At 55.3% G+C, this 21133-nt stretch overlaps 10 protein-coding genes and 1 non-coding gene across 11 annotated transcripts; 8 read left to right on the forward strand and 3 right to left on the reverse strand.

The window, feature by feature from the left end:
- Positions 1–691: 691 nt before the first annotated feature.
- On the reverse strand, positions 692–2703 carry BKA78DRAFT_352858 (major facilitator superfamily domain-containing protein; the record flags this gene model as incomplete). Its single annotated transcript, XM_066891435.1, has 5 exons — positions 692–909; positions 980–1084; positions 1187–2016; positions 2066–2491; positions 2546–2703. The coding sequence occupies 5 exons, from the start codon at positions 2701–2703 to the stop codon at positions 692–694; spliced, it is 1737 nt and encodes a 578-aa protein (XP_066744406.1).
- Positions 2704–3400: 697 nt separating this feature from the next.
- On the forward strand, positions 3401–4967 carry BKA78DRAFT_352859 (uncharacterized protein; the record flags this gene model as incomplete). Its single annotated transcript, XM_066891436.1, has 4 exons — positions 3401–3803; positions 3864–3886; positions 3950–4195; positions 4269–4967. The coding sequence occupies 4 exons, from the start codon at positions 3401–3403 to the stop codon at positions 4965–4967; spliced, it is 1371 nt and encodes a 456-aa protein (XP_066744407.1).
- Positions 4968–5520: 553 nt separating this feature from the next.
- Positions 5521–6285, forward strand: BKA78DRAFT_352860 (short chain dehydrogenase; the record flags this gene model as incomplete). The annotated part of the gene is made up of 1 exon (XM_066891437.1): positions 5521–6285. One exon carries the CDS (start codon positions 5521–5523, stop codon positions 6283–6285), a length of 765 nt encoding a protein of 254 aa, XP_066744408.1.
- A 919-nt stretch (positions 6286–7204) lies between these two features.
- Positions 7205–8648, reverse strand: BKA78DRAFT_352861 (glycosyl hydrolase family 61-domain-containing protein; the record flags this gene model as incomplete). The annotated part of the gene is made up of 3 exons (XM_066891438.1): positions 7205–7672; positions 7726–8246; positions 8297–8648. The coding sequence occupies 3 exons, from the start codon at positions 8646–8648 to the stop codon at positions 7205–7207; spliced, it is 1341 nt and encodes a 446-aa protein (XP_066744409.1).
- A 609-nt stretch (positions 8649–9257) lies between these two features.
- BKA78DRAFT_136515 (uncharacterized protein) lies at positions 9258–10084 on the forward strand. The gene has a single exon (XM_066882685.1). It carries the CDS (start codon positions 9349–9351, stop codon positions 9784–9786), a length of 438 nt encoding a protein of 145 aa, XP_066744410.1. The 5' UTR covers positions 9258–9348; the 3' UTR covers positions 9787–10084.
- Positions 10085–12230: 2146 nt separating this feature from the next.
- Positions 12231–13094, forward strand: BKA78DRAFT_314494 (uncharacterized protein). Its single transcript, XM_066888474.1, has one exon. The coding sequence runs from the start codon at positions 12251–12253 to the stop codon at positions 12689–12691; it is 441 nt and encodes a 146-aa protein (XP_066744411.1). The 5' UTR covers positions 12231–12250; the 3' UTR covers positions 12692–13094.
- Positions 12971–13042, forward strand: BKA78DRAFT_t93. Its single transcript has one exon. It is a non-coding gene; the product is annotated as a tRNA-Ser (tRNA).
- A 674-nt stretch (positions 13095–13768) lies between the features above and the next one.
- On the forward strand, positions 13769–14039 carry BKA78DRAFT_314495 (uncharacterized protein). The gene has a single exon (XM_066888475.1). It carries the CDS (start codon positions 13802–13804, stop codon positions 14003–14005), a length of 204 nt encoding a protein of 67 aa, XP_066744412.1. The 5' UTR covers positions 13769–13801; the 3' UTR covers positions 14006–14039.
- A 238-nt stretch (positions 14040–14277) lies between these two features.
- On the forward strand, positions 14278–16014 carry BKA78DRAFT_314496 (uncharacterized protein). Its single transcript, XM_066888476.1, has 3 exons — positions 14278–14472; positions 14516–15482; positions 15583–16014. Exons 1-3 carry the CDS (start codon positions 14442–14444, stop codon positions 15866–15868), a joined length of 1284 nt encoding a protein of 427 aa, XP_066744413.1. The 5' UTR covers positions 14278–14441; the 3' UTR covers positions 15869–16014.
- BKA78DRAFT_267207 (uncharacterized protein) lies at positions 16000–18236 on the reverse strand. The gene is made up of 2 exons (XM_066885479.1): positions 17677–18236; positions 16000–17629 (listed from the first exon to the last, which is right to left on the reverse strand). Exons 1-2 carry the CDS (start codon positions 18096–18098, stop codon positions 16363–16365), a joined length of 1689 nt encoding a protein of 562 aa, XP_066744414.1. The 5' UTR covers positions 18099–18236; the 3' UTR covers positions 16000–16362.
- On the forward strand, positions 18097–20340 carry BKA78DRAFT_331516 (T-complex protein 1 subunit alpha; the record flags this gene model as incomplete). Its single annotated transcript, XM_066889884.1, has 4 exons — positions 18097–18104; positions 18431–18465; positions 18621–19894; positions 19942–20340. The coding sequence occupies 4 exons, from the start codon at positions 18097–18099 to the stop codon at positions 20338–20340; spliced, it is 1716 nt and encodes a 571-aa protein (XP_066744415.1).
- Positions 20341–21133: the final 793 nt, after the last annotated feature.

Below are 21133 nucleotides of genomic sequence, written 5' to 3' on the forward strand. Positions count from 1 at the left end.
CCACCAATAATCCACTCATCTCGCCCAATTTTCCAATTTTCCAGCCCTCGCACGCGGGCTCGCGGGAACAGCCGTACGGTGGGTGTGGGGTAGACTTTTTAAAGTTGCTTGTCTCAGTCAAATGGTGGCGTTTTGCGGTGCAGGAAATGCGGGGAAGCTTAATTGGTTCGACGATGCATCCTGGTGAGCGGGTTGCAGGGATGGTGCTTCAAATTTTCGAGGAGAGAGGTGTTTGTAATGTTGGCCGTTGGGTAGAAGGGGAAGATGGAAAGGGAGTGAGGTGATGGGGTGTACGGGGGGTGTATGGAGGAATTGAGAGGAGTTGAGGGGGGAAAAAGGATGTGTGATGGCGAACAAGAGATCCAAGTACATGTTCGAAAGGGACAAGACAGTTGCCTACCTCGCTGGATACCTAGCGGTCCAAGTCCCAAAACTTTCAAAACGCAATTCAGATGGGCAGAAATTCGTAATCCAGCTCGAGAGTTGAACACGTGGGCTGTAAGGACTACTTAGCATAAGTAAAAAACAAGTTTGATGAATTCGATTGAATATCAGAACAAAGGAGAACAAAATGAAAGATTGAAGCACATCAATTTCGAGCATGTAAGCAAAATGCACCGTCTGCCGCACTCCTTCCAGCTCATTCATCCCGTCGTCCCCTTGGATCCCACATCCTTTCCTCTCTGCACCCCTACTCACCAACCTCCCTATCCTGGTCCCAATGCACCAACGCGCGCACAAACCCCCACTTCCACGTCGCATGCCGGATGCGCTTGCCGTACAGGTAGAACGGAATGAATCCGAGCAAGACGGCGCCCGAGATGCCCGCCATGGCACCAAAGGCGCGCTCGTAGCCGTCCTTGTTGATCCAGGGGTTCGTGTAGAAGGAGAGGAGGAAGCCAAAGGCGGCTGTAAGAGTTTAGATATGTTTGTGGGGAAGAGGAAAGGGGGAAAGGGGAGGGTCAGTCGTGGGGCGTACACTTAAAGCCGAGCTGGCTGACGGTGATTTCGCCCGCGACGGGGCGGTATGCGTCGATGGTGTAGACGAGAGAAATGTTTGTCGCTTGCACGATGGAGAAGTTGACTGGCAGCATGTCGAACGTCAGCAGAGTGTCCGTCATCCTCATCGAAAGAGCAGAAGCATCAAAGGCAAGTGAAAAAAAAAGGGTGACGAGGAGAGACTCACGCAACCCCAAGCCCACCGTCGCACACATCCAATGCAACCGCAATCCGATGCCCTCGCCATACAGCACCAAGCTCAGCGGCGCCGTGACCAGACTAATCGCAATCGCCGGCAAGCGCATCTCGGGCTCTCTGACGCCGCCATTCCTCCTCGTAAAGTAATCTGCGACCCAGTCGCCGACGTGGCCGCCAAAGAAGATGCCTAATCCGGACCCGATGAGCCCGGAGATGAAGCACAGGCCGGCCTGCCACGCCTCGAAGCCGTAGGCCTGCGCGTAGGCGTTGGCAAAGTTGGAGCTGATGGCCACCACGAAGCCGATGGTGACGGACATGACGAGCGTGGCCCAGAGCACGGGTGGGAGCAGGAGAAGCATCACGGGGCGTAGGAAGAGCTTGAAGAGTGGCTCGCGTGTGTGAACCCCTGAGAAGAGCCGCAGCGTGTCGCGCCAGGTCATTTTGCCCGCGACCTGCTGCCGGCGGCGTCGTGTCGTCGTGGCTGGTTTTGGAACCGGAGCCGTGGTGTTGGATGCTGTGTCTTCGACATGCCAGGTGCGGGACTCGGTCTCCTTGAGGTCTGGTGAGGGCACTTTTCCGAGCTCTTCATCGATCGGGTCAAGGTCCGTCGCCTTGATGGTGTCGGCGCTGCTGGGCGAGGGGATGAGCCCGTGACGGTCAAATTCAGTTTCGGGGAATGTCAGTATGACGAGGACTGTCGCGGAGCCGATTAAGGCTACGGAGACCCAGTAGATGTATCGCCAGTCGAGATTGATGGTGATGAGGCCGGATATGATGATGCCACCGCTGACTCCAGCGCTGAGGAAGCATGTGTAGATGCTGTTTGCTGTCAGGAAAGATGCAGTTGTACAAAATTCAGGGTTCATACGCCATGATAGCTCCTCGCTCGTGGAGAAAGAACATGTCAGAAATGGTCAACGGCGCCAAACACTCAGCAGCGCCTGCGCCGATACCCGTGAATATTCTAGCCGTCAGTTCGCTGGCGTAGCTTGTGGCGCCGCCGGCCCACGCTGCGCAGGCCGTGTACATGACGAATGAAGAGACGTAAATGGGGCGGCGGCCAAACTTCACAATCAGCGGCATCCATATCAAATTGCTCATGCCTTGACATAGTGCCGTTGTTGTGAAGAAGTAGGCGACTTTGGAAATGTGACCCTCGAAACCTGGTCCAGGGGGCCCGTAAAAATCTGTGGTGATTGCAACAATAGCAACTGTTGGTCCTGCTGCGAGGAAATTGGCAAAGAAGATGGCCAGAGAAAGCAGAATGGCAATATAATATCTGTAAGATCTTGACCTGGCTCCTCGTCAGCACAGTGAACAGTCCGGTAGTCTGAACACAACAACGGACCAATTGAGTGGATCTTTCGGATCAGAAGACGGTGTAGGAATAAGTATTACGTCGTTGGTGTCTTCATGGCGAAGACGAAGACTCCCCAAAGTATTTTGCTTGGTGAGTTCTTCCTTTGGACGATCTGTTGTCAGGCGAGTGGTGCCTTTGATGGCCATGGCTGTCAGAGCAAACGACGTAGAAGCAAGCAGGCAAGGCAATTGAGGTTGGTGCAGCAGGCGCTGACTAGCTGATATCAAAATCCCAAATGGCTTCCATGGCACACTTTACTTGAGCCAGCACAGACACAGTGATCTGCAGGCCCAACCAGGCCCGATCCAATCGAGAACGCTGCAATGCCGTGTGCATATCCCATGTCTGAACAAGCAACCGTTAGATGTGCCAGGCGTGCGCGTGCTGCATGTGGGCAGCCGACACGCGCGGCCCTGATGCCAGTTCCAGGACGCTCAGGCCTCGACCCTAGATGCGCCACAATGCGGGGCCCCAGACGCCGCCGGGGAACATCCGCTAAAGTAATCGTTATTCTCGACGACTTCGTACGTCCGGGTGCCTTTGCGGGAACATCCTGGACCGCTCGTGGGCCGTTGCCGAGCCTCCCTTCTCTGCATCTGCTTGTCGCGCTATTGCGACCTTGCTCGTCGGACGTGGTCCCGAGGCTCCACCCAACTAGCCCGGCTGCGGCTTTGATAATGATGACCAGATATCGGCCAGCGCAAGGCGATAGCTGCTGTGTGCTGATATCTCGTAGCCGAGTGCTTTTGTCTTAAACAAAATGGGCCGGCGTGCAGCGCGTCCGACTGTCTTTGGAAAAAGCACGCTCATTTTCAAGCTTTTTCCAAGCCTCTTGACAGCCCAATGACTCCTCCACCAATCATATGGCGCCATGATGCCGACTTTGAGAGGGCCAGGGTTGGTCGCGTCTTCAACTACCGCAGACCAAGCCGATATCCCATTGCTGTTGTCGAAGCCTCCGAAGAATCCCACGTTGTTGAAGCAGTCCGTCTCGCCATCGAAAAGAAATGCCGCCTTTCGATCCGCTCTGGAGGGCACTCATGGGCTGCTTGGAGTGTCAGGGATGATGCGGTTCTGCTTGACCTTGGCCAATACAAGGGAATTGACCTGGATGAAAAAACTGGCATTGCAAAAGTCTCGCCCAGCACCACTGGGCGCGAGCTGAATGGTCTGCTCCAAGCCAAGGGTGTAATGTTTGCTGGCGGCCATTGTCCAGATGTTGGACTTGGTGGATTTCTTTTGCAAGGTAAAAGCGCATGTTCAAGCCCCCCACGTTCACAAGGCTGACTTGGATTTCTTTTGCAAGGCGGTATGGGTTGGAATTGCAAGGTACTGCACTCACCAGCTGCATGTTCAAGCCCCCCACGTTCACAAGGCTGACTTCGGAGATAGAATTGGGGCTGGTCTTGCGAACAAGTGGTTGCTGTCGATGTAGTCACAGCGACAGGGCAGAAGCTGCACTGCTCCGAGACCCAAAACAGCGAGCTCCTCTGGGCAGCTCGAGGAGCTGGTCCTGGTTTTCCCGCCATCGTGACGCGATTCTACCTGCAGACACGGCCTGCATACTCCCACATGCGATCATCATTTTACACGTATGCGAGAAAAGACTTCAAACAGGCCCTGAACTGGATCTTAAACGTTAGTCAAGACATCCTTACCCAGCCAATCGAGGCGGCTCGAACATCGGATTTACTGACAGTCCTGTCTTTAGATTTCCGCATCTTTCGACCCAGATACCGAAATTGTAGCCGTCGGAAGTTATCCGCCCGGGTCCGCCGAGTCGTGCACCACAATACTCTTGGTGACCTTCAAAAACAGCGAGGAGGAAGCGCGTGCCGCTCTGCAGCCGGCTGAAGACAGCCATCCTCCTGGCACGGTAACGTCTGTTTTCAACAGCGAGACCAGTCTCTCCAATGAGTATACGAATCAGGGTGCTGCCAATCCAAATGCGCATCGCTACCGAGTTGACAATGCCTACATCAGAAATGACGCGGATGTGGCGGCTTTGCTCGAGGACGCGTTCACCACTTTGCCCACCAAAAAATCTTTCTCTCTCTGGTATAGCATGGCTCCCGGCACGAAGCGTCCTTTGAAGGATATGGCGTTCAGTATGCAGTCGGATCACTACTTTGCGACATATGTCATCTACGAAGATGAGGCCGAGGATGTTGTGGCATCGAATTGGGTGCAGTCGATCATGAAAGGGATAGAGAGGCATTCAGAAGGCGCATATCTTGGCGATTCTGATTTCCAGGTCCGGAGGACAAGGTTTTGGAGTGACGAGAATGGGAGGCGACTCATGGAGTTGCGACGCAAATGGGACCCGGAAGGTCGTGTCTGTGGATACCTGGATGCTGGTGATCAATCAAGGGTCAATGGCCTGCCGAATAAGCATGAGTGGAAGTTGTAGCCTTGTAGGATCCAATAGAATGTACATCCCAATTCGGCTCGTTGCATGTTCCTTGAATCACCTACTTTTGAAGTGGTACGACGCAGGTAACCTTGAGCTGAAAGACGGGGAAGCGGATGACCAGGCTTTGCCACTGTTACAGTTGCTGCTCCATCCAGGTTTCGGATGATCCTGCTAGACGTTGCGAAATTTTTCGGCGACGTCTAGAGCTCGTTCCGGGTGACGGTGATGTTGACCGGCTCACAAGCAGTGGTCCACCTCCACTATCGGCTTTTCCGAGACGGCTCCAGAGAGGTCAACTCGGGCAGCTGACGCACCTCGGGCCGCACCCCTCACCAAGAGCTGCTTGACAAAAGCTTAGCCCTATCCTGCCCGGCATGCCACGCCACCCCTCCAACTCTCTTGCATGAAACTTTTTGGAACACCCCAGGAACTCGGGATTTCCGCCTGGACGGTCCACGCCGCCTCAAAGCCACCAACAGAGCAGCACGCGGTGCCCAACCCGCCACCGCTCACAACAGAAAATTCCGAGTACGGAGTGTGAGGATTCAAAATGACGGAAGCAACCCTGTCCGGAAAGGTTGCAATCATCTCCGGCTCGAGTTCAGGGATAGGAGCTGGGATTGCGAGAGAGCTGTCGTCTCGGGGAGCATCCGTCGTCGTCAACTATCCCTTCCCATCGTTATTTGAGGAAGCGCAAAAAGTCAAAGAGAGTCTTAAAACCCCGTCGATTGCTGTTGAGGCCGACATGTCCAGCGTTGATGGACCTTCAAAACTTGTCGAATCGGCCATCCAATCTTTTGGCCGTTTGGACATTGTGGTCAACAATGCCGCTTTGGCTGTGAATGTCCCGTTGGAAGAGCTGACGCTCGATCACTGGGACAAGCTGGTCAATCTGAATTGCCGAGGCGTTTTTCTCTTGACACAGGCGGCGCTGAAGCACATAACGCACGGAAGCGGACGCATCGTCAATATTGTGAGCGTCTCCTCAAGGGCAGCTCCACCAATGCAGACCATCTACGCCGGGACCAAGGGCATGGTCGACTCGTTTACCAGGTGCTGGGCAAAGGAGCTGCCACCCAAGTACGGATGCACAGTCAATGCTGTAAGCCCGGGGCCGACGGCGACGGAAGGTTTCTTTGCAGCTGGAGAGGAGGTCATGAAGATCCTGCAACCAACAATTGATGCAACTCCGGCCGGGAAGAGGATGGCGGATCCGAGTGAGATTGCATATGCTGTCGGCTTCTTGTGCGAGGAGAGGGCTCGATGGATCAATGGGGAGCACTTGTTTGCGAATGGCGGGCTGTTTGTCGATTGATTAGGAAAATACTAATGGGAATCGGTTGCTGTGTCCACGATGCTGATGAAGTTGAGACATGCTGAGAGATGTGGTGGTAGTGCTTGTCATACCGCTTGTAGGCAGCAGACAGACGGCGGACGGGCCACTAGCGTCGATAAGGACGTTGCTTTGATGAAATAAATGGGTGAGACTGATGGAACACCAACAGAGCGTAGATGAAGTGTGTTGACACGGGCAGGAAGAAGGACGGTGTTGAGAAAACGCCCAAGTTCCAGGTCGGTCTTATCGGGAATGACGCAGCCAGCCACAGCGGCCGCTAACCCAATGTGGAAGCAGCAAAGACTGGCAGGCAATTCTAGAAAAAAGTCAAACGTTACGCAGTCTTGCGGCTATGCCCGCTGATGGACGCTAGTTTCACTTCACGGTTTGCACACCAAGTCTGTTAACTCCGAAAAGTGTCATGTTTCGAATTCCCGTCATGAAGGCTCTGCTCTGTAGCAAGCGCCAATCCATTCTCAAGCACGCCATGCATACCGTTTTTGCTCATCCAGAAAACAACCCCAGCCCGATGCATGAATCAGAGGTCATAGAGGCCTCGTCACGATGAAGAAGTAAAAGCTAAGAGGGGCTGAGAAGCATAAAAAGTAGAAGTGAAGCAAGCGTGAGCCATAAAGAAGCAAGGACCACGCTGAGTGTGCAGAACAAAAACCGTGAGTTTGCCACTGCGCAGCTGCGAGAATCGAAAAGCAAAGAAGTGGCTTCGAAAAGCTCAGGTAGAAGAGAAATCCGGACCCAGCATGCCCTGAACCAGCGTCATGTAGCCAGCCGTAGCCGTGTACGGTGCAAAAAAGCAGTCATCCCAGTTTGCGTATTTCGGGAAAGAAAAAAGTCAACATGAAATCGTAATACAAGCATCCGCCGCAGCAGTTGCTGTCATCTAAGACAGCTTGACACCGTGCTCGGCCGCGTGTCTCCTGAACTTGGCTCCCGCAGTGGCGTAAACGGTGTGCACCTGCGTGTGGTACACGGTGTGAATGTGGGTCTCGACTGGCGCAGCGGTAGTCGACTTGGTCGAGGAAGAGGCCGACGAGGTAGCGACAGTCTGAAGCGTAGTCTGCGACTGCGATGACGAAACTTCGATCTTTTGGGCTTGAGAAACGACAGCAGAGGAGGAGGCGGTCTGGTAGTTGGAGGTGGAAGCGGCCATGACCACGCTTGTAGTAGAAGCAGGCGGAGTCAAGTCCTTTCCACTGTCAGGAGGACCATAGTAGTCTCCAGCATCGCACTTGTCGTCGATGCCCTGGCACTTGTCGGTCAAGAGATCGCACCACGGGGATCCACTAGTGGGAAGCGTGCTGGCATAGTCCCAGCAGTCGCCCTGTTGAGCCCAGCAGTCTTTGGCGGCCTAGGTAAAATTTGTCAGTAAAAATGGGGGAGGAGATAGCAAGGGCGTCTTACCGCGTAGCAGCCGTCCATGTCGCTGTAAGCGGAAACCTCGTAGGCGCACCAGCCAGCCATCTCCAGGATAGCGCCCGAGGGAACTTGACCTTCCGTCTGCTTGAGAGTGTTCTTGGTGACGGCGGCGCTAGCGTCGGTGACCAGGTCAGCGACAGCCGGGCCGGGGGTGTCGTATGGAAGGGCAAGAGGACTGGCATAGACGTTGAAATCGACCGACGCGTCGCCCCAGTTGACGTAACCTGGAATGCTGACGGTGCTATCAGGCTTCTTGTTGCCATCAGAGCTGAGGAAGATTTGCGCGCATCCAGTATAGAACTGAGGGTCCGAAGGGGCGTCGTGAAGAGCCAGGATCTCCGGACGGGCAAGGTAGTAGCCACCCTCAAGACCGGTTGGAAGGCTGACGGAGATCTTGCCGTTATAGACGCCAGAGACTCCGTTGCCACCCAGCTTCTGGTTGCACCACTTGCCAGTGCTCTCGTCGTAGCCTTCATCCCAGATCTTGAACCAACCGTCGCCAACAGCTGCTCATTGTCAGTGGTTGAAATAAGAAAGCAAGTAGAGCATGGCGTACCTGTGCTGTTGACAGCCGAGTCAACCTTCTTCAAGTAGACACCGCAAGGACCCTCGTGGCCAGGATCAATGGCACCGCTGCTGGTATCATCGGGACTGGAGCGGAACTCAAAGGACAGGACGGCGCCGTCATGGACGGGAACGACACGGGCGTTGCCTTCTTCACCATCGTATCCACATGCCAGCGCGTCGTCTCCAATGCTGATGGGGAAAGTAGCCTTGGCGGGATCCTTGCGCATGCGAATGCCAACACCGTCACCAGCGGAGGTGCCGTCAACCCAGAGGGTCGTGAAGGCGGTGTGGGCATCGACGGCAACGGCCGCGACGGCGGTCAAGGCGATTGGAAACTTCATTGTTCTTGCGGGAATGCGGCGTTGGCAATGTCAGATTGAATGCTGAAAGCGGAAGGACACAGAGCCAGCTGGGGAGAGGTTATGTAGTCGGAGCGGGTTGGAAGGCGAGGTAAAGTCCGAGGGAGGGGAGACAGGAATGACAGGTCGACTGCCAGGAAGAAGTGAGACGTCGAGGTCAGGAGGGTGTGCAAGAAGAAAGGAACGTGGGATGAAGGAAGAAGAGAGGTGGTTGCAAAGAGTGACTGGTGAAAAAAAAGGACCAGGCCAGACTTGGGCGACGAGGGCCGTTATTAAAGAAATTGACGGTGGAGCAGGCTGGACTCTGGCAGAAGGAGAGACTGGACGGAAGGAAAAAGGAAGGAAGGCGCAAAAGTGGTGAGAGAGCGGTGGTAGGTGTGGAGAAAGCATGATGACGGGCAGCAGGCAGGCAGGTGCAGGCATAGGAACAGGAACGGCGGGCGGCAGGGCCGGGCAGATGCATCTGATCATCTCCAGACCTTGTCGCCGACTGCTGCACCTGTAAATGACATGACGGGCACCAAGTTCACCTGTCTTTGGCCCAAATTGCAGGCCGCCAGCGTTTGTAGGCGGTGTTGAGGTGAGCCCGAGCCCTTGCGCGCCAAACGGCCGACCAGGCCAGCCCTGCCACCCCTCCGCCCAATCATGACCCGTCGCCGCCCGCTCTGAAACAAACACCACAATGCCATTTTTACTGCCCATCACTCTTCTTCTTTGTACTCTTCTTGCCCATAACCTTCCTATTCTCCATCTTACAACAACACCCTCATGCCCATTGTCTCTCTTTTGCACTCCTTGCCGCCGTCGCCCCAAACCACCATCCACATCGTCCCGTCATCGCTGCCGCTTGCCGTCCACGCGCCCGGTCCTCGATGGTCGCGCCGTTTGTCTGCATCGCGAGATTGCTCTGCATTTGGTAGGATGGATGGATGACCTCAGGCACAGCTCACAGCCGCCGACCCCGTTGCACCACGTCGGGCCTCTGTCAAAATTCATCTCCCCAACTGCCGCCCCACTCCTCTTCCAGCGCCCCCTGCTTCACTGCGCAATGGCCCACCGCTCAACTCCAACTCGTTGCTATACAACAGGACCTTGGCTAGGCACCCTGCCACTGCACTAATCCACCGTTTGTACCAGTCTGAACGGCGCCAATCTTGAAAACTGACCAGCTCTTTACACAAACTAAACTGCAGCTGTCGACGGAGCCTCCCCAAGCCACTGTGCCACAGAGAGGCACGGAGAGGGGGTTGCCAAGGATCCCCAGCTACAAGCCGGAAGCAGAGGCATCCACTCGTTCGTTGACTGTCAAAAAGCCACGGCGCCCCGGAACTCCAACATGTGCCGATCACCATGTAGGCGCCTGTGAGAGCTCTCCACTGGCTCCCTTTGCGCTTTTGGAACAAGACCTTCTCGTCAGGCCCTGTCTTCCGGTCCTTTTTCCTGAGTGCTGCCTATCAAGAGCTGCTTGCTTTGCGCCGCTGACGGCAAACTCCGCAGAGCTGACCCGTTCCTGCTTCTCGTGGCATCCAATGGCGCAGTCCGAGGCTCAAACGACCACAGGCTCCAATTGGACAAGTAGTCGAACGCTTCCCAGCTCAATGTCGCACAGCACATGGACTGTCAAGACTGTCCTTCTCACCGTCCAAAGCCACTTTCCACGAACCCTGGTCTGAAGCCGCTCACCCGCTGTCAAGTTCTTTCTTTCTCCCAAAGTTGCTACCTCGATTCATACGACAGTGGCGATTGCAGACCTGGCATCGGAACGCTCAGGAAAACGCTCGGCTTCCCGTCTGGCAGTCGATCAAGAGTCAGCCGGTGGCCAGGTCTCATTTGAGTCTGTTGATCCACAAGAATCCACAAGAACATGGTTGGGCGCACCCGTCTGCAGAAGGCTCACTTGGTTGGTCTTGGATGAATCCCCTGAATTCGCGTGGCTCGGAGACGTTCTACGACACTGTGTCTGGGAGTAAAACACGGCATAGAACGGCTGTTGGTGGCGCTCGAGGTGTAGCACAGATGCCTGATGCTGTGAAAGCGCCAGAATGAACAACAACAACATGCTGCACTCACCACCTTCAGGACACCATCGAGCTTTGGCCGGCGGCATGGACCAGGATTTAGGACGGGAAGCTGTGTTCAAGTCTAAGGTTTCTCCACGCTGCATCAGTGGCCAATGCACTTCGGGGATCCACGGATTGCTGAGCCTGATTGACATCCTGACCACTCGACGCTAAGAAACTCTGGAAAATAAGCTTAGATTAACTTTGACATTGCTTAAACGCACCTTACTGACAGCAACGTTCAAAACATGCGCTCGTTGCATTGTGGCTACACCGTATCTCGCACCGGAAGACCGCCTGTGTCAACAAAATGCAGTTCAGGTGCGGGTTCAATTTAAACGCAGCCCACCACAAATGGGGTTTTAGGACACCAACTCATCTCCAACCCCTGCAAACCCCGACCGACAACCAGGAACCACCCAAAAAATTCATCAAAAACTTCGAGACCTCTGATGACGACGGACCCGGCCCGAAGGCCTGGTTGCGCAGTCGACCGGGAGCGGGAACCAGTCGCCCCGGCCCGGTTTCGCCTCTTCTACACAAAACATTGCAAAAGCTTGGTGTCGATGCTTATATCCGGCCACACGTGGTGTTGTCCAGGCCCGCAAAAAGCTGGCTGGGAAATTTCCCTGTTCCAAGGTGCAACAACAAACATGGAACCAGTCTTGCGGCCTTCACTACAATTAGACACGGCAGTCCATCATGGAGTCAGACAGCTTGGGTGACCGTTTTGTCTGGCCTAAACCGCGGGCGACGTGTAGCTACACGTAAGCCGATTAGAGATGCAGACACACCTTCATGGATCTTTAAATGAGCGGCAAAGTGGGTCCGTTTTTCCGCCGGGCCTGACAGGCAGAAAAAATCACAGCATCCTTTTGCTGCTCAACGCCAAAGTGCACACCCCTGACCCAAACATGATCCTCTACGTCAGAGGCGGTCTACAGCAAAGAGTCGCGCGTATAACCAAATAGGAGACCAGTGTCCATTCGAAGTGGTGTTTGGATGCACTTCATTTACACAATTCCGCCATCGATGCGCTTCGATTGAGCTGCTTGCAGATGCGCGGTGATCGGCTTTCCCCGGATCCACTTCTCGAATTGGGCACTTGTCGCCGACGTGCTTGCGCCACAACGCACATCAGGAAGGCCTCTGCTATCGCACGCCTGGAACCTCCTTATCAATCCAGTCACAGAAAGTACCGCAGCAGCGAGGTCGGTGGAAAAGCAAAAATCGAACGGAGGAAGCTTACGCATGCCTACATTAGGCAAGTCGTCGACATGGGTGACAAGGCAGCTCTCTGCAAGCTCATATGGAAGTTCATTTGGAGACACTTTGCCGTGGCGTCGACGTTCGAGCGCTGTATGATCAACTGTCCTTCGTCTGTGATCTACACCCGTCAAACCGGCCGGCGGTGGCCATGCAGGTGCCCGCGTGCCGCCATTGCAGCTTTGACGATCTCTTGGACTGGAGAAGATGCGCTCTTGAAAGCACGTCTATGCAAGCGCAAACAATTCATCTGGAAAAATGCTGCTGCTGATGTGCTTGGGCATCAGCGCATCTGCCGTGTCTCCCACCACCGCATCCGTCTTGTCCCGTTCACTCTCAACCGTTCCCGGAAGACGGAACAGTGATGATATCCGCAAGTTGTCTTACTCGGTGGAAAAGCTGCAGCGTGGGACATTCAAGACTTTTGCCCTCGCCACTGTTGTTGCCTGCTTGGTGCTAGGACGCTATGGACAACGAGCAGAAAATCGAGCGCCTTGTGCCGAGGCGCGGATTTCCCTCAGTCCAAATCAGATCACCAAAGGCTTTTCAGTGTCGCCCAGGATCTCAAGTTGGACCGAGTACTGTGTTGAAAGCTCGACGACCTTGGATTGTAGGTATTGTGTCTTTCAACCAATTGGCCCCTCCACCCTCCCTCATGTCTTTCCATGTCTTCTGCTCAACCAGGATCTTCCAGTGTGAATCAAAAGCACCCGGCATATCGACATTGAAGGAAGCTGCTGGCTTTCTCGCACCGTGTTGACAACAGTGTGCCGCCATTCTGAGATCCCAGCGAAAATTGGAAGCACGACTGCAAATGCAACTGCTTTTATTCGACAGTCGAGTTGATTCTTCGGAAAAGCAACGAGATCACATCTAATGTGTGCATGAAAATCAGAGAGAAGAGTGGTCATCACTGGTACTTTTACGAGCACCTTATAAATTGTTTTAGCGGCTGTTATTCCAAGCCACTCATCACAGGGGTCAATGGTGTAATGGCAAGCATGTGCGCTTACTACACGCAAGGCCCAGGTTCGATTTCTGGAGGCCTCGTCAATTCCTTTTGCTCTTTCCCCTATCCTTTCTTTTTCATGCATTTGTTGGGGGTCGCGGGCGAAGAGCGGTGGCAAGAACGAGTTTCTCGCAGCTGAGCACCGCTTTGGCGCGGAGCATCTCCGCAGCACTCGATGACTCAAATTTTTGGACTAAAATTGCAAGTCACAAAGGTGCAAAAAGACGAAAGCTATGCGATGATGACGCGTAGAGGTGGTGGTGGTCTGCTGCGCCAACATGGACTAAAAGATCGCAGGTGTTTTTTAATCATCGGAGTCCGAGTATATTCTTGCCCTAGCCTTCTCGAACAATTCTGGAGGCTGCCAAGGAATTTATGATTGGTCGCCCTAGCAGCGTGCGCGACAGGATATCCCAGGTTGTTCCGGAAGCGGTAAGCTGGTACACGTTGGCTCTGCTTATTGCTTCTTTCGGTTAGGCAGGAAAATGGTCCGTCACCACAACCGTTGAACCGAACTCTACTTCAACACTATTTCCGCCGGCAAACGTGGTCGAATCCTCGAGGAATATTTTCCCGAAACACTGCTTTAATCCAGCATGTCAAAACTGGTGTCGTTGCTTGCGGTCTCAACTGCTGGTCCAAGTGCCGGCGCGTGGCGCTTACGCCAAGTTGGACAGCGAACCCCTACCACAGCCTTTGGCATCAACACATGAGCGGCGTTGTCACGAAACCATACCCGAGAGCGGTCACCGGTCTTGGTCCGGTCAACACCAGCTATCGAGAATCTTCGGACTGGCTTCATGCCTGGAGGACAGAACGCCGTCCATGCTGTCGTCGACACTTTCGCGCATCTTGCGCTGCAATCCAGCACGCAACCTGCACCGACGCGTCATGCCTCTCGAACTCCTCGCACTCACAAGACAAGCGTTGCTCTGCATTGCAGCCATGTCCATTCTGCTGGTGCGTGGGGTATATTGTGCAGTATCTGCCGCTCCAGCTGCTGATGTCTCCCGCCGTTGTCACTGACACAGTCCTACCCATGCCATGGCCTCTTCCCCCTTGCATCACCACGCGAGTCGTCCACGCCGTGCATCGACTGCCTCACGACAGTCTGACATCTCGACCGTTGCGCTAGTGGGAGGGGAGGCGGAGCCACCGCGCCGCGATGATCTTTGGCGAAAACGTGAGTCAGAGCAGCGGAGGAGGACGGCTGAGCCCAGACGACATTGGGAGCAGCTCGATTCAAGAGAAAGGGGAAGACGGGGACGGATAAGGGGTGGGAAAGATGAGTATTATGGACGCATAGAGCGAGCACCACCGCCGCCTCCTCCGAACAATCCTGAGAAGCCACATCCACCCGTGGTGGGTTTTTGGGATCCAAGTCTGAGCGACGTCAGACGCAAGACGGTGCGTTTATGGGTGTACACGACCATCATTTTGATGCTCTTCATTCTATCTGTTCTCTCAATCTGTAAGTGAGCCCCTAAAATAAGAGGTACCCCCTGACATGACAGATTGGGGCGTCTTTTCGAACTTGCCCGAGAACCTCGGCACGCTGACCATCTACATCGTGGACATGGACGGCGCGCCGCCGTACAACAGTAGCGGCCATAAGCCGTTCGTAGGGCCCGCTTTGGTCGCGCTCGCCGAAGAGTACCACGCGAAAGGAAAGACGCTGGGCTTCACGACCATCGCCGGGGACGCTTACGACAACGACCCCGTCGCAGTAAGGCAAGCTGTTTACGACTGGGAGGCATGGGGAGCCGTGACGATCAACCCCAACGCAAGTGCACTGCTCTTTTCGGCGCTGGAGAAGGGCAACGGGACGTTTGATCCAGCGGGCGCCTGTCAATTTACCTACGTGGGCAGCCGAGACGAGACCAACATCAACAGCTTCATCCTCCCAATCATGGCGGACTATCTCTTCGCCGGACTCGGACGAGCAGGCAAGCAATGGTCACAACAAGCACTCAACGCCGCCAGCAACAACACCACCATCCTCTCCCACCTGCGCGACGCGCCACAACTCCTCAACCCAGGAATCAGCTACTCAACCTACGACCTCCGCCCGTTCAACCCGCTCGTCGGCATCCCGGCCGTCAGCATCGGGCTCATCTACCTCGTCATCCTCTCCTTCTTCAGCTTCAGCTTCTACCTGCCCATCCACGCCAAATACATGACGCGGCCGGCGCCGCACCTGCCCGTCCTCAAGCCGCCGCACTACATTGTGTGGCGCTGGCTCTCCACCACCACCGCCTACGTCTTCCTGAGCCTCGCCTACAGCAGCATCAGCCTCGCCTACGGCATCAACTTCAGCGGCAGCGGCGGCGCCCAGCGCGTCTCCTCGACCTACAGCACCTCGCTCGCCTTCGGCAACAGCCCCGCCTACGGCGCAAACTCGTTCCTCGTCTACTGGGCCCTCAACTTCTTCGCCATGATGGCGCTGGGGCTCGCCTGCGAAAACGTCGCCATGATTGTTGGGTAAGGACTGTCCCCTCCCCCTCATCATCTTTCCCCCCTCATATCTTCATCCCACCACCACCTTACCCACCAAGCTAACCTCCTCCTCTTCCCAAACCAGCGCGCCATGGGTCGGCCTCTGGCTCATCTTCTGGGTCATCACCAACGTGTCGACGGCCTTTTACGACGTCGACATCGAGCCGGGCTTCTACCGCTGGGGCTACGCGTGGCCGCTGCACCACGTGGTGCAGGCGGCCAAGCAGATCCTGTTCGACCTGCACAGCCAGATTGGCGTCAACTTCGCCGTGCTCATCACGTGGGCGGTTGTGAATACGTTGGTGTTTCCGTTTGCGTGCTGGTTCATGAAGTGGAAGAAGGATAGGGGCGTCAATGAGTATTGGAGGTAAAGAATGGTTTTGAAAGGGTTTGAGAAGAAGATGAAGAAGGAATTCCAAAGCGTCTGTGTCCTCGTCTCGGATGTCGGTCATCGATAGGTCGGTTTTGCACCAGCATAGGTAGTAGTACGTTGAAAGTTCGTCCAAATTTACCAAGGTCTGGTCTTCAAACACCTTGAACCGAGAGAAACGGAGAATGTGCCAGATGAACGTGAATCTGACTCTCACAAGGGGCAAGAGGATCCAGTCGAAACGACTGTGACTCGGAAATACTTTTTTTGAAATTCGTACCGCTTTTCTAGCAACGTGGCCCCCGAGTTCCTCTCGCTCTCATCATGCCCAAAATGCCGGGAAAACGTAACTTAACAAAGATTTGGTGCCAGAAGCCCCGAAAACCCACACACCCTGGGATGACGCCGTGGCTCATGTCATCCGAATCCGACAAACCACCCCGTACTCCTCGCCTCCCTCACCACCAGACGTTAATCCACAACACCACCACCGGCTTAGTAGCTGCGGCCAAACATGACAAACTTCTTGGCCTTGCGCTGGCAGTTGGGGTTGATGCACTTGGTCTCGCCCTCGACGAGACCCTCCTTGGGCTGCTCGTAGGGAATGCAGAGCGACTTGGCACCCATGGACGGGGCGCGCGCGTCCTGAGCGACGCCGGTGGCCTCTTGGTGCTTCTTCGCAGACAGGTCCTTGATCTCGTCCTCGCAAGGGCCGTCGAGACAGTGGGGAATGACGCAGACACCCTTGTTGTCAAGGTGGGGAACAAAGTCGTTCCAGTCGAGAATGACCTTGCGGGCGTTGCTGAACGCACCCTGAGCCTTGGCAAAGAGGTCGCTCTGGATGGTTTCAAGCAGAGCAGGAATCTCCTTGCCCAGATCGGCAATGGCAATCTGGGGCTTGCCCTCCTGGTCGCGACGAGAGACGGTGACCTTCTCGGCAGCAGCGTCCTTGGGACCAAACTCGATGCGGAGGGGAACGCCCTTGAGCTCCCAGTCGTTGAACTTCCAGCCGGGAGAGTAGCCCTCGCGGAGGTCGGTTTCAACGCGGACGTCGGCAGAGCGGAGCGTCGAGGCAATCTCCTTGACCTTGCTGTACAGCTTCTCACGATCTTCTTCGCTCGTCTTGGCGGTGATACCGACGGGAACAATGACGGCCTGGATTTCGGCGACGCGCGGGGGGATGACCAGACCCTTGTTGTCCGAGTGCGTCAAGACCATGACACCAATGGAGCGAGTCGTCAAGCCCCAGGAGTTTTGCCAGACGTGGATCGGGGGCTTCTTTTGCTCGCCCTCCTTGAGCGGAGTGGGATCCTCAACGGTAATGTCAAACATCTTTGAGAAGTGCTGTCCAAGGCAGTGGCTAGTTCCTCCCTGGATACCGCGGCCGGTGGCCGGAATGTAGCCCTCGACGGTGGTGGTGTACTCTGCACCGGGGAACTTCTCGTTGTCGGTCTTGACACCCTTTACGACCGGGACAGCGAGCAGCTCCTCGTAAATGCCACGGTACCAGTCCAGAATCTGGAGCACCTCCTCGCCGGCTTGTTCCAGGGTCAAGTGCGCAGTGTGACCCTCTTGCCACAAGAATTCTCTCGAACGGATGAAGGGCATGGGGTGCTTGAACTCCCATCTGACGACGCTGTTCCACTGGTTGAGCTTGAGGGGAAGGTCGCGGTGGCTGCGAATCTCGTTCGCAAAGTACGGGTACATGGCCGTTTCCGAAGTCGGGCGGACGGCAACGGGCTTCTCGAGATCACTCTTGCCTCTGGATATGTTTAGCCCAAGATCACCAGAAGCTTGCAATTGACTCACCCCTTTGTGACCCACGCGACCTCAGCCGCGAAACCCTCAATGTGCTCCTTCTCCCTCTGCAGGTTGTCTTGCGAGATGAAGATGGGGAAGTAGCAGTTCCTGACACCAATGGACTTGATACGCGTGTTGAACCAGTTCTGGATGGTCTCCCAGATGGCGAAGGACGAGGGCTTGAGAATATAGCAGCCGGCGACATCGTAGTAGGCAAGCATGCCGCCCTTGGTCAAGACCTGCTGGTACCACTCGCCCAAGTCGTCCTCTTTGCGGACATCGATACCGATGAGAGCAGCGCCCTCAATCTTCTTCTTGGCCGCGGGCTTCTGAGCGGGCTTATCCTTCTTTTGCTTGGGCTCCTTGGGCTCCTTCTTCTTGTTCTCCTTCTTGCGCTCAGGAATGTCCTGGACCTGCTGCGGCTCGGCCATGGCGGGGTATTTGAGAGGAATTGGGCGGTCTTTTGGCGTGTAGAAAGACTGATTCGAGAGTGACGAGGCAGACGAAGGAGCTGCAGCGGCCGCAAGCACGGGAGGAGGCGTGGGCGGAAAAAGGGTGGTGAGTCAGGTTGCGCAAGCCCAAGGGTTTTGGTGGGGTTGAAAACATTGGCCGACGCGGGCTAATCGCGTTGCGACCGAAAGGGAAGGCGGTGACGAATTTCCCTCCAGCTTCCGCTCTGTGCTGGTTATTGCCCTCCGCTACATCAGAGCGCGTCAACACCTCCGCAACTCACCCCCTACACCCACTCTGTCAAAATGGCCAGCTTGTTCGAGCAGCCGCGCAACGCCGGTACCCTCTGTAAGTTGTTCCTCGACCGCACCCCCCTTAAGCTCAGATGCGCCCCCTGCTTCACTCCCTAGTGGCTGTCAACAGCTCCGCTGGCAAACTTGCTCTGGCCATGTTGCTGCCCCCTACGCGTCCCACATTGTCTTCGCCGGCCTAACAGTCTGCAGTCCTCGGAGGTCAGAAGATCAGTGGTCAGGACATCCGCGACCAAAATGTCTACGCAACGCAAGCCATCGCCAGCGTCGTCAAGTCTTCGTTCGGTCCCTCCGGCCTCGACAAGATGATGGTGGACGACATTGGTGAGGTGACGGTCACGAACGACGGCGCAACCATCCTTTCCCTCCTCGACATCCAACATCCCGCTGGCAGGATCCTTGTGGACCTGGCAAAGCAACAAGATCGCGAAGTTGGCGACGGTACCACGTCCGTGGTTTTGATCGCCGCCGAACTGCTTAGGAGAGCCAACGACCTCATGAAGAATCGCATCCACCCCACGACCATCATCACCGGATACAGGCTGGCGCTGAGGGAGGCAGTGAAGTACATGAACGAGAACATTGCCATGAAGGTGGAAAACCTGGGTCGCGAGTCGTTGGTCAACATTGCGAAGACGAGCATGTCGTCCAAGATTATTGGTTCGGATTCAGACTTTTTCGCAAACATTGCTGTGGATGCTATGCAAGCCGTAAAGTCGACAAGCGGAAAGGGGGAGTCCAAGTACCCCGTCAAGGCGGTCAACATTCTCAAGGCCCACGGCAAGAGCGCCACCGAGTCGATGCTGGTCAAGGGCTACGCGCTCAACTGCACCGTCGCTAGCCAGGCCATGAGGACACGAGTTACCGATGCAAAGATTGCCTGCTTGGACATTAACCTGCAAAAGGAGCGCATGAAGCTCGGCGTCCACATCACCATTGACGACCCGGAGCAGCTGGAGAAGATTCGCGAGCGTGAGTCTGGTATGGTGCTGGAGCGCGTCGAGATGATCCTGAAGGCGGGCGCCAACGTCGTGCTCACTACCAAGGGCATTGACGACCTGTGCCTCAAGCAATTCATTGAGAAGGGTGCTATGGCCGTCAGGAGGTGTAAGAAGGAGGACCTTCGCCGGATAGCAAAGGCTACGGGTGCCACTCTCGTCTCTTCGCTCTCTGACCTCAACGGCGACGAGAAGTTTGAGCCCTCGCTGCTCGGTTTTGCAGAGGAGGTCGTCCAGGAGCGCATCTCGGACGACGAGTGCATCCTGGTCAAGGGAACCAAGGTCCACTCATCCGCCTCGGTCGTTCTGCGTGGACCCAACGAGTTCTCGCTCGACGAGATGGAGCGCTCGCTGCACGACTCGCTCATGGCTGTCAAGCGGACTCTGGAGAGCGGCAGCATCGTCCCGGGTGGTGGTGCCGTTGAGGCGGCCCTTCACATTTACCTCGAGGAATGGGCAACCTCTGTCGTACGTATCCTCCTATCCCATGGTTTGGTCAAGCTAACATCTCAAAGGGCTCGCGCGAGCAACTTGCCATCGGCGCTTTCGCCCAGTCTCTCCTCACCATTCCCACCACGCTGGCTGTCAACGCGGCCAAGGACAGCACGGAGCTCGTCGCGCAGCTGCGCAGCCGCCACGCTGTGGCGCAACGGGCAACGGCTGACGAAGGCGCACACGCTTCTGCCGCCGAAAAGGATGCGGCGAAGCGCAAGGACTACAAGAACTACGGTCTCGACCTGTCGCGTGGCAAGCTGGTCGACCAAATCAAGGCCGGCGTCCTGGAGCCCAGCATGAGCAAGGTGCGCCAGCTCAAGAGTGCGGTCGAGGCCTGTATCGCTGTGATGCGTATCGACACTCTCATCCAGCTGGATCCCGAGGTCAGGGGCGAGGAGGATGACGGCCACGGACACTAAGCCTGAGGATCGAAATGGAATTCCGGGGTCAAGAAGGGAGTGTGGGTTTCGTGCACAATTGGAGTACTGCTGGTGGCGGCCCTTGTGGCCGAGCAAAGAGCGAGAAAGTAGCATGTGCATGTTGGCTACTACCTACCTAGATCGGGGTGCATACGCTGGCAGGGGCAAGCAAAAAAGATCTTGTATCGCACGCATGGACCACACAAACAATGTAGTAGTAGTAACAATGTAAAAGAAAACAAGATCAAAACACAGTCTATGCCCTACATGGCCCTCTCCAAAATCTTGAGTTGTGCCGTTGGCTCAGGACTCGAACTGCTATCTTGCAGTAGCCCAAATACTTGGGAGTCGCCTACCAACCAAACAAGCAAAGACGGAAAAAAATGCATTCCACACTCAATTATTGCCATCGACGGGTGGAAGGTTTGGACAATGATTTGCTTTTTACGAAATTACCCAGAATGGGATGGGATTTTTCCTAAGCAGGCGAAGTAGATTTCTTGCGTGTTGGATTCGCTGAGTGATGGTGGGGGGACTAAGGAATTTGAGAGCCACACACAGTCTTACCACCGGTGCTCTCTACTAAGCGTACATGACGTGTCGGTGGAAAGAATATGTAGTTTGAAGGCCTTGGTCAGACACACGAAGCACGACTCATCCACTCACTCTCGTCTTATTCCATATCAATCACCTGACAAGTGAAACATTCTCGTTGCTCATTCGTCGTCCATTGCCATTGTGTATCTAGCATATCTCAAGCAAGCATCAAAGCAAAAGCAGCGCAGCAGCATCG

This window comes from Phyllosticta capitalensis (genome assembly GCF_038381095.1).
Source record: "Phyllosticta capitalensis strain CBS 128856 chromosome Unknown BKA78scaffold_5, whole genome shotgun sequence".
NCBI lineage: Eukaryota > Fungi > Ascomycota > Dothideomycetes > Botryosphaeriales > Phyllostictaceae > Phyllosticta > Phyllosticta capitalensis.